The sequence below is a fragment of the Psilocybe cubensis genome, chromosome 9 (genome assembly GCF_017499595.1).
Source record: "Psilocybe cubensis strain MGC-MH-2018 chromosome 9, whole genome shotgun sequence".
In the NCBI taxonomy this organism is placed as follows: Eukaryota; Fungi; Basidiomycota; class Agaricomycetes; order Agaricales; family Agrocybaceae; genus Psilocybe; species Psilocybe cubensis.
Window position 1 is genome coordinate 1,372,320 of NC_063007.1, and position 16,343 is coordinate 1,388,662.

General features: G+C 46.5%; 6 protein-coding genes across 6 annotated transcripts; 4 read left to right on the forward strand and 2 right to left on the reverse strand.

Annotated features, from left to right (window-relative positions):
* Positions 1-164: 164 nt before the first annotated feature.
* On the forward strand, positions 165-1,430 carry JR316_0009867 (Ubiquitin-like protein 3; the record flags this gene model as incomplete). Its single annotated transcript, XM_047895547.1, has 5 exons — positions 165-669; positions 798-884; positions 1,025-1,044; positions 1,212-1,362; positions 1,408-1,430. The coding sequence occupies 5 exons, from the start codon at positions 165-167 to the stop codon at positions 1,428-1,430; spliced, it is 786 nt and encodes a 261-aa protein (XP_047745266.1).
* An 864-nt stretch (positions 1,431-2,294) lies between these two features.
* On the reverse strand, positions 2,295-3,731 carry JR316_0009868 (uncharacterized protein; the record flags this gene model as incomplete). The annotated part of the gene is made up of 5 exons (XM_047895548.1): positions 2,295-2,645; positions 2,699-3,000; positions 3,053-3,216; positions 3,437-3,645; positions 3,702-3,731. The coding sequence occupies 5 exons, from the start codon at positions 3,729-3,731 to the stop codon at positions 2,295-2,297; spliced, it is 1,056 nt and encodes a 351-aa protein (XP_047745267.1).
* Positions 3,732-6,881: 3,150 nt separating this feature from the next.
* Positions 6,882-7,736, reverse strand: JR316_0009869 (uncharacterized protein; the record flags this gene model as incomplete). Its single annotated transcript, XM_047895549.1, has 3 exons — positions 6,882-7,103; positions 7,179-7,257; positions 7,417-7,736. 3 exons carry the CDS (start codon positions 7,734-7,736, stop codon positions 6,882-6,884), a joined length of 621 nt encoding a protein of 206 aa, XP_047745268.1.
* A 594-nt stretch (positions 7,737-8,330) lies between these two features.
* Positions 8,331-9,896, forward strand: JR316_0009870 (uncharacterized protein; the record flags this gene model as incomplete). Its single annotated transcript, XM_047895550.1, has 2 exons — positions 8,331-8,462; positions 8,523-9,896. 2 exons carry the CDS (start codon positions 8,331-8,333, stop codon positions 9,894-9,896), a joined length of 1,506 nt encoding a protein of 501 aa, XP_047745269.1.
* Positions 9,897-9,929: 33 nt separating this feature from the next.
* On the forward strand, positions 9,930-10,246 carry JR316_0009871 (uncharacterized protein; the record flags this gene model as incomplete). Its single annotated transcript, XM_047895551.1, has 2 exons — positions 9,930-10,123; positions 10,243-10,246. 2 exons carry the CDS (start codon positions 9,930-9,932, stop codon positions 10,244-10,246), a joined length of 198 nt encoding a protein of 65 aa, XP_047745270.1.
* A 403-nt stretch (positions 10,247-10,649) lies between these two features.
* JR316_0009872 (uncharacterized protein) lies at positions 10,650-11,342 on the forward strand (the record flags this gene model as incomplete). The annotated part of the gene is made up of 1 exon (XM_047895552.1): positions 10,650-11,342. The coding sequence occupies one exon, from the start codon at positions 10,650-10,652 to the stop codon at positions 11,340-11,342; it is 693 nt and encodes a 230-aa protein (XP_047745271.1).
* Between the last annotated feature and the right edge of the window lie 5,001 nt (positions 11,343-16,343).

Genomic DNA, 16,343 nt, shown 5'->3' on the forward strand with positions numbered 1-16,343 from the left:
CCGTTCTGGCTTGCAAGTGTGACCGAGTTTGGTTGTCAAAGTGCTCTATATATATACACTTTGCACTGTTCCTGGTCTTTCCTTTCTTTCCTCCACTTCCTCCACCATCTAACACTCTTCTCGTTGCTCCCTGCTGCTCCCGGCGACGACGAGCACCCTTCATTATGTCTGCGACCAATACTTCCGAATCGGGACCCGCTGTTGGTAGCGAGGTTTCCCCCTCATCACCGCTGGAAGCACCGGCTCCTGCTTTCGCTGCTCCAGCTGTTGGTCAAGATTTACCCCCGTCCTCGACGCGGACATCGTTTACGCGTGTTGACCACGAGGAAGAGCAGCGGCAGCGCACGCAACCATCGTCATCGCTGGCACACGACCCATTAACACAACCCGCTGTTCCCACACAACCAGACCCAATGAGCGAGGATACCTTGGGAGACGACAAAGCTCCACCTCTGACATCGCCGCCTTCCCAGGACCAGCAGGACCTCAAAGTGGATAGCGATTCTCCGGCTTTACCAGAACTCACAATGGACGAACAACCCGTGCCGCAGACACCTCAGACATATCTCACATTTCTGCTCATTTCTGGAAAGCGGCGGACGATGTCTTTTGAGCCTGAAACGGCGGTTGGCAGGGTCAAAGAGCTTGTGTGGAACTCATGGCCAGCGGGTGAGTACTAACTCTCTACTTCTGTCCTCGCCCAACATCTATCAACACTTCCACTGACAGTCGTTAATGCGACCCTTGCCATCCATCTTTCCCTTGACGTTTCGCTTTTTCTTAAAATGTAACTATAGATTGGCAAGACGACAGACCACCAGCGCCATCATATCTCCGTGTTCTATACCTTGGGCGGATGCTGCAAGATGACGAGAGCCTGGCAAGTAAGTCATTTTCCACCCACCAATTCGCATTTTCCCTTCTTAGAAACGTGTTTCTGGCCTTATCATTCTCTGTATACGTTTTTTCCCTATCCTTGTGTTATTATGACATCTACTCCTGAAAATTTTTCTATTAATTAAAGGGTTGCGACTAGACGATACGGTTTTTATGCTATTTTGAGCCTCACGGGACCTCTCTGGTTTCGATTTTAATTCTTCTACGTTAACCTCTCCCCTTCATAATATTCTTTCTCTATACTTGTTTGCCACGTCTTTGTTTGCAATCAGCCGTACTGATTTGAATTGTGACAAACCAAAATAGATCTAAAGCTGCCTACTTACACGCCCCAACAACCATCTTCCTCTTCATCTCCTTCAGCAGCTGCACCGATACCAACGATTATGCACTTATCTATTCGACCTTACGCACCGCCAAATGATGGCGATGGGCTCAAGAAAAAGAAAAGAAGGGGTCAAGATGGTCTGTTTTGACATCTCATTCTTCTGATTGTTCCGATTCTGATAGTTTATCGAATTATTTTGGAATAGCAGACACTTCAGCGGAAGGAAATACGGCGGACGAAGTCGAAGACGCAGGCTGTTGCCGATGCATCATTTGCTGAGATCTTCTATGCTTCCTTACTTCCGCCAGGGGCCATCTGAGTCTCTTTCCCATTCTGGCACCATACCGACACGTACCGACCACTACCACACTCTACTTCTTCCGAGCCACACTTAGAAAGCCTACTTCATCCGCAGAAAGACTTTCACAGCGCAGGGCAACCCTTTCGGTCGTCCAACTTGATAATATCATTCAGTAACGACGAAACTCTCTAGTCCATCCCTCTGTCTCTCTACGCTCCCGCTTTGTTATAGTCTTATAACATTTCATGGATCTCCACTATACGTACTTGTGGTTTGACATATCTCCTCCCCTCTCATCCTCCCTCACTTCATTATATGCGACATCATTCACACCTTCGGAGATGTATGTGCTCAACGATACTGGGCTCCTCCCACCCCACTTGTTTTTTGCCCACTTCGAGATATCACCCTCGCACCTCCTTTTTCGTAACATCATGATCACGATCTGGATTTTCCCTTCTTTCGCATTCATGTACTATCAATGCACAAGTTGTTCCCATGATCTTTCAATCGTCACTCCGGCATGTCTCTCTCCTCGTCGGCTCCAGCAATCACCCTTCCATCCATGTGCATTTTTGCTGACAATCAAAATTGCAACAGACAAGATAAATGTGAAGGAGGGAAGTGGTCCAAAATTGATTTGATCATCATAATAGTGATCATTGAATCCTGACCGCCACTCACCAGTCAGGGCTTTCACAACGTTGCCGTCTGTTTTCTTTCTTTTTTTTGGAACACTTTTTCGTCTTTTTTTGGTCCTTGTCCTTTCTAATCATATGGATCGGGATTATTGAACCATAGATGTTCCAAAGCCGCAGAATTGAGTTGGGGGTCAACATTGTCCTTGTTGACAAGGTCCATTAGCGTTGGAGCGGAGAATGTAGAGGGAGCTGAATTCATAGGAAATTCGGATATTGTGGAAAGATGAACACGAGCACTATGCTTGAATCCCTTTTCACTGAATCCATTGACATAGTAGTCGTAAAGCTTCGCGGAGCTGATAAGATGCTCTGGAGTAATAGAGCTGCGACGTGCAGCATTGAACCAGCCGAGACGAGAGGCTGTTCTTTCATCACAAATCTCTGAAGGAGAGATGGAAAATATTTTGATTGCAACTCGCTATAAGATAGGTCAGCTAAATGTGGCACAAAAATCACAAAAATAAAGCTCACTGCAAGCAAATTACTGTTTGAATCTTGTGCAAATTGGTTCCGCCATTTAAGAGGTTTTGTATTGCGTGTTAGGGGAGCTTGTTGGAACAGAGTCTGATTATAAGCATAGGCAATTAACTGGCAGATTAGAATGGGGACAACTTCCATTCCTGAATCTTGTGTGCGTAGTTGTTTGCCTTGGAAAATACAGAGAACAGATGTGAGAAGCAGCTTAAAAAGAGTGGGATAATTTTCTTTGGTCAACGCTTGGTCCTTTGAAAGTGGCGGCATGACAAGTTGTATTCCTTCATATTGATGAAATACTGAAGAATAGTTAGATATTAATTGGTACAAATCAGTTTTTTCAGGACATACATGGATGAAGATAATATGCAAGAAAATATATGTGGTGAGACGACTCTTTCATCATCTGATTGAATTGATGATTGTAGATGTTGACAACTTCACTTTGAAGATTTCCAACTCCAATAACAGGAGATGCAAGAACTTGCTCCAAGTCGTATGCAATGCAGATCCAGCTATAGAAAACGTCGGCACAGGTAGTATTCTGACCTTCAAGTGTAAGAATTGCCTTTGCTCCAGATGACAAAAGCGAGATAAAGCCATTCATAGAAGCCATAAACAAGTAGTGTTGAGCACCATCTCAAATATATGGTAGAAGCTTCTTTGTCTGACAATAAAACTGTTAGAAATGCTAGTAAAATATGGGCATAAATATGTACTAGTGGAGTATCAAACTTTAGAACGTTAGATTTAATACACTTCTTGATCAAGGGCATGCAAGTGTAGACAGAAACAACTTGTGTATAGCTTGACAAAAACCATGTGTCAGAATGTGATTTGATTCCTTGTGCCACTCCATCAACTTTGCGCTGAATATCCAGATGGAATGTACCATAGTTTGACTTTCCAAAATAGTTTGCAAGTGCAGATGAAATTGACAAAGTCTACATGTATCAAATATTTCAACATCATAAAATTAACAAAAGTATTGATTACATACGTCTTTAAAAAGCTTCCCGAGATCTTTCATGAAGAGGTTCAAATTATAACATGGATTGTAAATGTTGAGAATCCATGGATATTGCTTGTTGATTTTAATTCGAGCTGCTCAAACATTTGATCCACCATCACCTGCTACTGCACTAAAACATTTTATGCCATATAGATTGAGAATCTAAACACAAACTTGAATCAGTATAAGTATAGAAAAAATTGGTTCAAAACTCACCCGTAAAGCAGCATCAACAAGAATTTTACCTGTTACAGAAATTCCATTGAAGACTCTTCCATCCGTAAAGAAAGATCTTTGTTTCGGAGTTGTTGTATGAAAAGTATAGATCTCATCATTGGATCCCAATAACGACAAGTGCCAGGTGATTGAGATGGGACGTGCGCTGCAGACAGAGGTTGTTGTAATGAGCGAGGCCTGCGAGGATGAGGTGGATGATGGTGCTGGGGGTTGGGTGGAGGGTGATAACGACGACGACAACAAGGGTGTGGATTTACATGCACACTCAATGCGGGGGTATAGTGCTGGTACTGTACTTACAAATTGTATATTGAAAAATGTTAATGATTCTATTATTACTTGACTACAAAGTCAGGTTGAGTAATTTGCGCTGCGCATTATATAATGATACCTTTCGGGCCGCGACAGTTCAAACTGAGATTGAAAGCTGAGTACATATGACTCACTTTGTTTTCCATTGCAGAACAACAAGTTCTGCACCAAAAATTTTGAAAATTTCTGCATTAAAAGTTCAGTTCAAACCAGTTCGAACCCGGTTCTGCCAGGGAGGCTCCATGCCCAAACCGAGAACCAAACCAACAGAGACGTTGGCCAAACCAGAACTGGACCAAACCAGAACCGTCGGTTTGGTTCGGCCGGTTCTTGGTTCTTGCATCAGTTCGGAACCGAACTTTGGCATCCCTAATCGTGAACTCCAGCCATTGAAAGATAGTGTAAGATGTGTCTTGCTTTCAATAAACTGTAAAAAGCTTTCACTCCAAGCAGAAACCTCTTGAGCAAGATGTTTTGGAAAGAATGAGGAACAATCCGGAATGGTAAAATTCGGAGCTAAAGCAAAGCAAAAATTGACAAAGAACTCACTGTCCATTGTTGCCCAGGGAAGTGCACAGCATATAAACATACAAAACATATGCAGCTCAATATTGAGTCGCTGCTGCTCGGTGATCTTTCACATAAGACAGTTTATTTACGGTAGATTTACTCCCGCTACCTAATTAGGAGATTAGCGTGATGTACGTGTGATTTATCCTGGCAAATTATAGTATACATGATGTGCCATTTAGCACTAAATGGAGCCGCTGGGTGGCCTGCGGGATCCGCGTTATCATACCCCAATCCTGATTGGAGATGAGATGTTCATTTTGGATCTATACACAACGCCCTCAACCCAAGCAGTCATTCTTTCCATAAGTCATCCACACATCTTATCTTATCAATACTCGTCACATGGGAGCCACATTATTCCGGATCATGTCACTTTGTTGGATCATCAAGGCTATGCGACGGATCAGTCAACCATTCAACTGCACAGCTTTCTACACTGCCTTGCACAGCCGGACTGTCAACTCTATTTTTATCAACTCAATGGTTTTACTCAGCGTCAGGCTGCGGATTACTCATTCCAACTTATTTTTGGTTTGTCTTACTCATTCTTTTGTATTTATTTATATCTTTTCTATTGTCTGTTGCGCTTTTATTGTCTTTGTCTTACCAATCTTCTATGCTTTCTGACTCATCCTTGCTTCTTTTATCTAATCTGTATTACCATTCACCTTCGTCGTACACTTCTTTCTTACTCATCCTATTTATTTCTTATCTGTTGTTGTGTTGATATTGACATGTCTTATTGTTCTTGCTTATTGTTACACTTGCGTAGCCTCATTCTTGACACTTTGTACAGTATATGACTCGGTTTTCAGTATCTCAGATTGGTATTTTGTTCATGTAGCTTTTAGTATAAAAGCTGTAGTAGAATTACATGAAATGACAGGAAAGTTACACCCAGTCCCCACTTTCTTCAAAACAAGTCAATTTTCATCCAAGTCAAGTCAATTTCAAGTCAATCCACATTGATTCATTTTAATTCCAAGCTCAAGTTCAAGCCAAGCCCAAACCCAAGTCCAATTCAGTCATCAGTTCCACCCTCCATCAAGACCAAGTTTACTTCCATTCATCCGAAGTCATCTTACTTTCCATTAAGAGAGGATTTCATCCAAGACCAGTCCTCCTTTTTCTTCAACGCCTCTTCTTCCCAGCATTGAATATCCAACTTCTATCCAGACATCTAATACTCCCTACTTCCTCTCCTCCATCCAATCCGTCACCGCTCCTACTCCTTCTACACCTTCCAACCATTGCCGTTAGGAGTGTATCCAAGACATTCTTTCCCTCCGTCAACTCATCTGGAGCAATTTCATTTGAGACAGACTTAGTCTTTCATCCTCGATTCAGTCGATACTCCCGCGACATATAGCTTCATTCCAAGCATCAGAAAGATTGTCAATTTAAGGATACTTTCACCATCCCCAAGATTCAGCCCTTCAACGACGTTCCAACTCCCAGTCATCTCCTCATTTCCTCTCGAAACCTTCCCCACTCACTTCCGACCACCCCTCTAAGATTCACATTTATTGATTTCTCATACGCATTCTACGCACCTTCTTCACGCTTTCCATATACACCCGCCATCCAATTTCACGGTTCCATCCTATTTTCGGAAGGCTTATTTACCATCGTACCCAGACGACCCGGTTATCCTCTTCTTACCATTTCACTTTCTTTACCCTTCACAATCCACACCATCCTAATCTACTTAAATCCTAGGCAGCGTCCTCCCTTAAGAAACTTAGGAGAAGGTTTTGTCCTATCCAGTCTGGACCACTCTTTCCCTGGGATTTGTGTTTGTTGGATTACATATAGTTTATAACCAATCACAAACTTCGATCTTCAGCATGTCGGGCTGCACGGGAAAAACACGGGCCGCAAATGAACCGGACGGGTCCATCTACATTGCGTGTATTGCAAGCAGACGGATCCGTTTTGACCTGTGTTGTGCTGTCAGACGGACCCATTTGACCCGTGTCTTCTCAGAGAGGGAGGGTTATTTATGGGGTATTGCAAATCAATGAGCACAAGGGCTCTAAAAATAATTTATTCATCTCTACCGGTATACAAATGCTTTTCCAAACTCAATTCAATCCCTGCCAGCCCAGAGTCAATTTCCTCCAGCGCATTATAAGTCAGAATCTCTGACTGCAGCTGATGCAGCCAGAGGTTCTTGAACATTGTGACCTTTCCGTCATAACTACTGTCGCCGACGGAACTGTCAATTATTTGGTTGTATATTGCCCGTAGCTGCTGCTTGGTATAATTCTAAAATAGTCGTCAGTATCTAGTGCTTGGTAATATCTGAGTACATACATATAGAAAAGGAGGGTTAAAATACACCGTCTGATCTGTCACATCCTTGAACTCAATGTCAGACTGGGTGGGAGGTGAACTGGGGTAGCCGCCCATGGGATCAAACCTGCCATAGGTTCAAAAATAAGGGTTTTGAAGGAGCAGGTGGCATGCTTCAGGGGGTGGAGAATAGCGACCTTGCCTCCTCTCAGAGGAAATAGCTGGACAAGAGTCCATAATGATTTTGTCGACGACAGACGTGTATAAAATATGTGCTGCCATCAACGGCGGAGCCGCATCATCCCAGATGACAGGCATAGGTGGAGGATCTAGGGTATCTGGAATAACAGGCATAGAGGGAGGAGCCAGGTTATCTGGAATGATTGGCATTGGCGGCGGAGCCAGGTCTTTCCGGATGACAGGCATAGGTGGAGGATCTAGGTTAGCTGGAATAACAGGCATAGGGGGTGGAGCCAGGTTAGTTGGAATAACAGGCATAGGGGGAGGAGCCAGGTTAGCTGGAATAACAGGCATAGGGGGTGGAGCCAGGTTAGTTGGAATAACAGGCATAGGGGGAGGAGCCAGGTTAGCTGGAATAATAGGCATAGGGGGTAGAGCCAGGTTATCTGGAATGACTGGTATTGGCGGCGGAGCCAGGTCATCCGGCCTTGCTGTGCATTTGCTTTCCTTAGAGTTGCTAATATTTGAAGACATTGCTGATGCTCAGAAATCAATTAAAATTTACTTGAATTAATGCAATTAGTCTTACATTTTATAGATTTTACGGGAGGAGGTTCCTTCAGTTTTTCAAGAGGCCTGGTAAGATTGTTGAGACTGGTGTAGTCAATGGGGGAACTTTTGCTAGAGGTGGGAATAAAGTTGTAGGAGAACATACAGTCCAGAAAGTGCAACTGGATGGGCTTGTTTATATATCTCATGGAATACAATACTATCCGAGGATTTTCCATGACACGCAAATAGATTCACCTGTGTATTGAACTTAGCAACTTTTGCACAAATTGGATCTGGTGAAGAAATCACATGACTCAGATTGTACATGTTTGTGTATGGTTTTGTTTTGCGGGACCGCTTTTTTTTAGACTTTTTTTAGACTAACTCTAACCACGATCACCACCCCTACGTTCTACCGTGCCTCACCCATTAACGCATCTTCCCCCCCAAAAAAAAAATGCTTTCCCAATGGCCTCTTCATCTTCCACCACTGCCACCTTCGCCCAACGCCTTGCTGACTGGGAAAAAACCTTCACAGAGTGCTACCGCAATGGCGAAAGCGCGTTCAATGCTCAGTTGGAGCAGCTCTACAGGGACTTGGTGAGTAATCGATATTCCTTGAGCATAAGACTTACTGAACAAAAAAAATTCATCCAATAGGTTCCACTGTGTCAAGAACATGTCAGAAACGTGGCCAACTTCCGCCTCGTGGATTATATTGCAAGCCCTATCGTGTATTCATACAAGACCAGCCAGGGCAAGGACGGCAAGCAGGTAGCAAGGTTTGAGGTCGACTGGGCGACTTTGCATCATCAAGTCGCAAATTTCAAGGCATACCAGGAAGGCCAGGAGGCACAGAGGAAGAGGAGGGAGGAGGAGGAGCAAGAGAAGAGGAGGGAGAAGGAGGAGCAAGAGGAGGAGAGGCAGAGGGTGGAGAAGAGGGGGAAAAGGGAGGTAAGGAGGAAGAGGGAGGAGAAGAAAAAGAGGGAGGAGGAGAGGCAGAGGGAGGAGAAGGAGGAGAGGCAGAGGGAGGAGGAGAGGAGGAAGAGGGAGGAAGAGAAGCAGAAGGTGGAGGAGAGGAGAAAGGAGGAGAGGGGGAAGAGGGAGCAGGAGAGGAAGACCAGGGAGCAGGAGAGGCAGAAGGCAGAGGAGAGGAGAAAGAGGGAGCAGGAGCAGGAGCAAGAGACAGACAAGGAGAGGAACAAGGAGGAGACGGAGAAGAGACGGGCCAAGAAGGGCAAGGGCAAGACAGTCAAACCCCCGGTGGAAGACGGACCCATAACAGACGCCCACAAAGACAAGGGCAAACGGAAAGCGGCGGACCCCGTAGAGTCCATTCAGTTGGCTCCAGCGGACTACAGGGGCCCACAGACAAGGAAGGGGGAAATCATTCTCCACATCACCGCCTCCAACATGCCTGGTCACCCAGCGTACAGGGAGAAGCTGGAAAGATTGGCAAAGTCCAAGCAGGGGAAATACAAGAGCAAAGGGATGATAGAAAGCCATACGGACAAAGACGCGGACGCCGACGTCAACAAGGACAACAAAGGCAATGACCAAGAGGCCCCGCCTACCACCCCCACCCGGAAGATGCTCACCCAGTCTGCAAAGAAGGACACCAACCAGGACGATATCCCCCCCATCAGGAAGGCGCGGTTAAGATCCAAAAAAGCGCGCCAGGTGCCGGAGGGGATGGTGGATATGGTGGAAAGGTGCATGGGATGCACCAAATTCAAGGTGCCGTGCCATGTCAAGGGGGAGACAGGCACTGAGCCTCTCGTCCCCGTAAAGCACCAATCTTGCAAGTCTTGCAAGTCTCGCAAGATTTACTGCAGTTTCTACCCGGGACATTTCTATCCGGGACGCAACACCGTCGCCGGGCAATTCAACCTCTTGACGCCGCTGGGAAGTTACAGGAAGGTGTTGAAGTTGGAGGAGGGGGAGGATGTTTCGGCGAAGGAGAAGGCCGGAGAAGGGTCGTTCCCCGAGGATGTGGCAGAGCTGCTTGTGCAGCTATTTGAGCAACAAGGCTGACTGATAGAACGGATGGATGGCCTTTCCGCGTCCATGACGGCAATAAACGCACGGATTGCAACATTTGCCAAGACAAACTTGGCGGTGGAGAAGAGGATGAAGACCGTCAAGGACAGCTTTCAAGAGCTGAAGGCCGAGTGGACCACGGCAAAAAAACAAGTGGCAGGAAACACTTCGCTTTCCGTCACAATGTTCAACAACATCAAGCAGGCAATCCAGGACATTCAGTATGTGGTCGGGGTTTTGCTGGAGTAGGATGAACAAATGTCAGGGTTTCTCCAGTTTCCCCTCTTTATCTTCACAGAATTATCTTATCCTTTCATTATCTTATCAATTATCTGATTAGATAGTTTATTTCTTTCATCACAGCCTTTTTGCTCCACTTCTTTCTATTAAATTCTATATGATTCCTAGTCTTACTCATCCTTTTTCTATATGATGTCACTTATATTCTTTAACCTTCCTTTATGATGTAATATAGGGAATATTCTAGAATAGCTGTAGAGTATAAATACTGGACTTGTAGGTAGCTGTAGCTTCAGCTTCAATCTCTTAGGATATCCACTATCATTGGTGTGATCTCTTAGAATCATTGAGTCTCCCTCACTCTCTTATTTTCTTTCTGCTCTCTTACTCTTCCTCTGCTCTCTCTCTCTCTGCTTGATCTTTGTTGGTGGCCTTGTCACACTGATTATAGTGTTGCCCTGACAACAAAGGAATCCCGCCCCCAAACAGGTAGCAGGACCCTCCAAGATGGAGGTCAAACAAGAATCGGGTCCGTCGCAGACCCGTGAACCCACCTCTGCGCCACAATCCCCAAGCCCACCACCACCGCCAGCACCCCTACCTTCCCCACCTCCACCTCCAGCAGCACCCATTCTCCCTTCCCCTCCTCCACCACCGCCAGCACCTGTCCTCCCTTCCCCACCCCTACCTCCACCCGCACCCGTCCTCCCTGCCGTGTCTGCGCCACCAACAGCGCTATTCTTGCCCGGTTCGACTCCAAAAGTGCCTTCGCCCCCCCCAGTTGGCCGACCCTCGCTCCCACCGGTACCGCCCATCCTTTCCCTATCTCCACCACCCCCTCTCCCAGCTCCACATTCTCAAAGTTTGATGTCAAAGGCCGCACCGTTGTCAAAGGATGCACCATCGTCAAAGGCCACACCATTGTCAAAGGCTGGCCCATCCTCAAAGGCTAAGCCATTGTCAAAGGCTAAACCATCCTCCAAGGCTGGGCCATCCGGGAATGGACACTCATCGGAGTTGTCTAATCCCTTGGACAGCGACAAGGTTGAAATTGTGGAGGAGGATGTTGAGATTGTGGCGTCCACGCTGCCCGCGTCAAACATAGCCACAAAGACAAGGGCTGGACGGAAGCGAAAGGCGGAAACGACTCTGGCTGAAGCATCGCGCTCGCCCAAAAAACCCAAGGCCCCAAAAAAGTAGTATATTTCAATTCTTTGTAACTTTTTTTTGGTCTCCTTTTTTGCCTTGTCTCATAGATTGCATTGTACAATTTTTAATATTTGGACTGTATATAGTTTTTACTCTCATGTGCTCATCTGTTTTATATCTCTCCCAAAAAGTAGCACTTGATGATTTTTAATGAACCCGCTTTCTGTTTTGATTTTGTGTGAAAACATGTTTAAGAAACATCAAGATAAGAATGAAAAGCATCACATTCAATAGGTATCATGAATCTACTTCAATAGCTAGGCTTTCAAAGTTTTTTTCTTTGTCTTTTTGTTGGAATCATAGTCGGCGAGCGACTTCATCGCTAAGTCATTATCTTTCTGTTGTAGTTATCTTATCACGTTTTTTCTAGATTATTCTACTATAGGTTCCGTAGTTACTGTAGGTACAACCGTGTAGCTACGTCGTGAACACACACCTTTTACCACCACTGCGCACTATCCTTACAACAGGTTATGAGCCCTGAGAGGTCATAACTCAAGCTTGCGTTATCTAAATTTTGTTTTAAACTCGTTCTATTCTTATCGATCTATATCTAAACTCGCACTCGACGTCAAATGGCCAACTTGACAACCGCGGAAGTCAACATCGGCGGATATTGCATCGACACACTGAAGGCCCACAATTGGATGCCGTGGAAGCGGCGCATGCTAGCAGTACTGGTGGACCTCGGACTGGAGAAATACATGGACGGCACGTCACTTCGACCAGGATCAGCAAAACCAAACGCACCCACGGCGGAAGAAATCGCAGCTCAGACAGCGTGGGATAAGGGAGATGCGAAAGCGCGATGCAGGATCGAACTCGCGTTAAGCGATGCGGAAATGGTACACGTCCTGGGAGCGCGCACAGCGCGCGAGATGTGGATGCAGTTGTGCACGGTGAAGGAATCCAAGGGACGATCGGTGTTTTGGCAACACGACAAGCACTTTTCCGGGCAACCGCAGAGGAGGGATGCAACATGGCAGAGCATATCGCAAAGCTACGTCAATTTCAGGAGGAGCTGCACATCATGGGCAGCATTGTTTCGGACGAAGATTTTGTCATGATCTTGCTCACCTCGCTGCCGGAATCTTGGGAGAACTATGTGTCATCTTTCTTGGGCTCGAGTGGGAACCGACCTACTCTCACTTCGCAGGAGCTTGTTGGTGTTCTTCTTGAAGAAGCTCGTCGTCGGAAGGAGCGTGGAGGTGATGGTGCCGGAGGGACTACGCTTCAAGTTCGTGGAGGTCAAGGGTCGTCGGATGGAAAGGGTAATGGTTCGAGGGATGGCAGCAGCGGGAAGAAGTGCTATAATTGCCACAAGATGGGGCACATTTCGAAAATGCTGGGCGAAGGGCGGAGGTCGTGAAGGAAAGGGTCCGAGGGGGCGGAAGACGAAGAATAAAGGGCGGACGAATCAGGCTCGGGAGGACGTCAACACTACGCTCAACGATGAGGTTGCGTACCACACGTACTCGACGTCGAACTTCTCTCGTTACGACTGGCTTTACGATTCTGCAACCACCAGTCACGTTTGTCCCGTCCGTGAAGCCTTCATCGAGTATACGCCACTCGTTAATTCCTCCGTTTGTGGTGTTGGAAAGAGTCCAGCTATCATTGCAGGCCGCGGAACAGTCATCGTCAACTTCGATGTCGACGGGCAGACGATTACTCATCGTTTGAAAGACGTTTTACACATCCCTGAAGCCGAAAATGCTTTGATGTCGCTCGGAAGGTTTGAGAGGGATGGGAGGAGTTCGTCGTTTAAGAATGGGAAGGTTTTTTTGATGGATGCGAAGGATAAGGTTATTGGAAAAGGGTCGAAACGCGGTCAGATGTATATTCTTCACGCTCGCGCTCAGCTTAATTCAGGGGAACAGGTCAACTACGTCTCGCCTAAACTCACCTGGGATCAATGGCATCGTCGTTTTGGCCATATCTCAGTGTCGTCGTTGCAGAAACTCGTCCGGAACGATCTCGTCGTTGGTCTTTCCGTGGACGAAATGTCTATTCCATCCCCATCGTGCGAGGCGTGCATCCAAGCGAAGCAGACGCATAAACCTTTCCCTGGAGAAGCAGAAAATCGATCCACAGTTCCTAGAGAGCGAACCATGAGTGACGTATGGGGTCCTATCGGAACACGCTCGGTAAATGGATTTTATTACTACATTACGTTTATGGACGACGCAAAGCGATACAACGGTGTGGTTTTCTTGAAGGACAAGAAGGAGGCGGCGAAGGCGATTGAGAATCATGGGGAGCGAGTGAAGAGGAGGTTTGGGCAGTATCCAAGGTACATTCGCATGGACAATGGCAAGGAACTCGTGAACGAGCGGATTAAGAAGTGGGCGGCGGAGAGAGGCATTGAAATCGAGACGACGGCGCCATATTCCCCATCTCAGAACGGCGTCGCAGAGCGCTACAATCGTACGCTGTTGGAGCTAGCACGTGCGATGATTATTGCGAAGAATTTACCTCTCTTTTTCTGGGACAAGGCGGTCAATTATGCGAATTATTTACGCAACCGCGCGCCTACTCAAGCACTCGATGACAAGACACCATATGAAGGCTGGCACAACAAGAAACCGGATGTTTCTCACCTTCGGGAGTTCGGATGCGATGTATGGGTGTTAGACGAGACGAAGGGGCTTTTGAAGCTCAAGCCACGGTCAAAGAAGAAGGTATTCGTTGGTTTTAACAAAGGCTCAAAATCTGTGCGTTATTACGATCCCAAATCGCGCACAGTGAAGTCATCGCGAAACGTATCGTTTAACAAAAACGAAACGCCGCAGAACGTCGAAATTCCTGGATTATCGTCTGAGGGGGAGCGTAACAAATCGACAGACGTTAAATCCAGCAAAAACGAGCCAGAAACCGTCAAGAACGAACCTATTTCGTCTACAGCATCGATTCCACAGCCCAGCATACGTTGATCAGCTCGTGAAATTAACGTTACAGAAGGCAACATCGAATGCTAGTTTACGACTACACGATCCCAAACGACTCCAACGCACCACAAATTGCTACAAAATCGACGAGAGCGCAAGTACAGCAACGGAGCAAGCAAACATTGTCAAAGAACAGCTGTGGGGCGCGATTTTAGACGATTCGGAATGTGTCTTTGCCATGCGCAAATCAGACGTACCTCGGACACTTGAAGAAGCTTTGGAAAGCTGTGAGGCAGCTGCGTGGAAGGCAGCTATGGACGAAGAAATCGAGACGCTTTTACGGATGGGTACTTGGGAGATGATGAAGATTCCGGATGGAAGGAAACTGGTTGGATGCCGTTGGGTCTACGCAAAGAAACGGGACAAAAACGGGAACGTCATCAAGTACAAGGCCCGACTAGTCGTTCAGGGATGCTCTCAGAGACCTGGTACAGACTACAGCGAGGACGAAACATTCGCACCAGTCATGCGATTCGACACGCTACGCTCGCTACTCGCATATTCGGCCGTACACAATCTCAAAATGCGTCAATTCGATATAAAGGGTGCATATTTGCACGGTTACATCTCGGAGGAGATTTATATGGTCCAACCACCCGGTTATGATGATGGCACTGGTCAGGCATGCCGTCTCATTCGTTCGCTTTACGGTCTCAAGCAGGCAGGAAACGTATGGAACCATGAACTCGATAACGCTCTCACTTCATTCGGTTTTACAAAACTCAAGAGCGATTACTGCTGCTACATCCGTCGAGCTGAAAACAGCGATTTTACGATTTTGGTTACCTGGGTGGACGACATAATCAGTTTTTCACAAACGACTCGCTCAACGACCAGCTGGAGCAAGAATTAGGCTCGAAATTCGACGTTAAATCAATGGGTCAGCCCTCAATAATGCTAGGATTCAAGCTCGAGCAAAAGGACCATTACATTTCGCTCTCGCAAGCACACTACATCGACAAACTCCTTGAGAAGTTTGGTTTACAAGACGCAAACCCCGTTTCGACGCCTATGGATCCGAACGTGCGATTGGATAAGGATGAAGGTGTTCGGGAGGATGGAGACGGTCAGGGGGAGGTTAATTCGCGTTTAGGATTCAGTTATGCAACGGTCATCGGCTCGCTCATGTATCTGGCACTCGGAACTCGTCCAGACATCGCGTTTGCGGTATACAAACTCGCGCAATTCACCAGCAAGCCGAAATCGACTCATTGGACCGCTGTCAAACGTATATTTCGCTATCTGAAGGGCACGCGCAATCACAAACTCACTTACGGCGGCGATTCGCAAGTTTTTGGACGTAAATCTCAATGTTTATTGCGACGCCGATTGGGCTGAAAATTATGATCGGAAATCAACTAGCGGATACGTGGTTACGATAGCAGGCGGCGCTGTGGCATGGAGCTCGAAGAAACAGAATACGGTTGCACTTTCAACCGCTGAAGCCGAATACGTTTCCACAACACATGCGGCGAAGCAAGTCTTATGGCACCGCTCACTCTTCACGGAGCTTGGTTTCCACATTCCGTCGATGTCAACCATCTTTACCAACAATACGGCAGCCATTTCGATTGCGCATCATCCAGAATTCCATGCCCGTACGAAGCACATTGACATTGCATTTCATTTCCTACGCGACTTGGTGGAAAAGAAGATGCTCGACACGGTTTACATCAACACTTCAAACAATTTGGCGGGCATTTTTCACAAAGGCTTTACCTCGCGTTGCACACGATGGTTTCACGTTGCAGTTGGGAGTTTTGGCCGACTAAGGGGAGTGTTGGAATCATAGTCGGCGAGCGACTTCATTGCTAAGTCATTATCTTTCTGTTGTAGTTATCTTATCACGTTTTTTCTAGATTATTCTACTATAGGTTCCGTAGTTACTATAGGTACAACCTTGTAGCTACGTCGTGAACACACACCTTTTACCACCACTGCGCACTATCCTTACAACACTTTTACCTGCTACAACAAGCAGACTTGCTTCCTGAAGTGCTAAGGGATCCGAAGTCACATTCCTGTGGGCCCATGTTTCATCCGT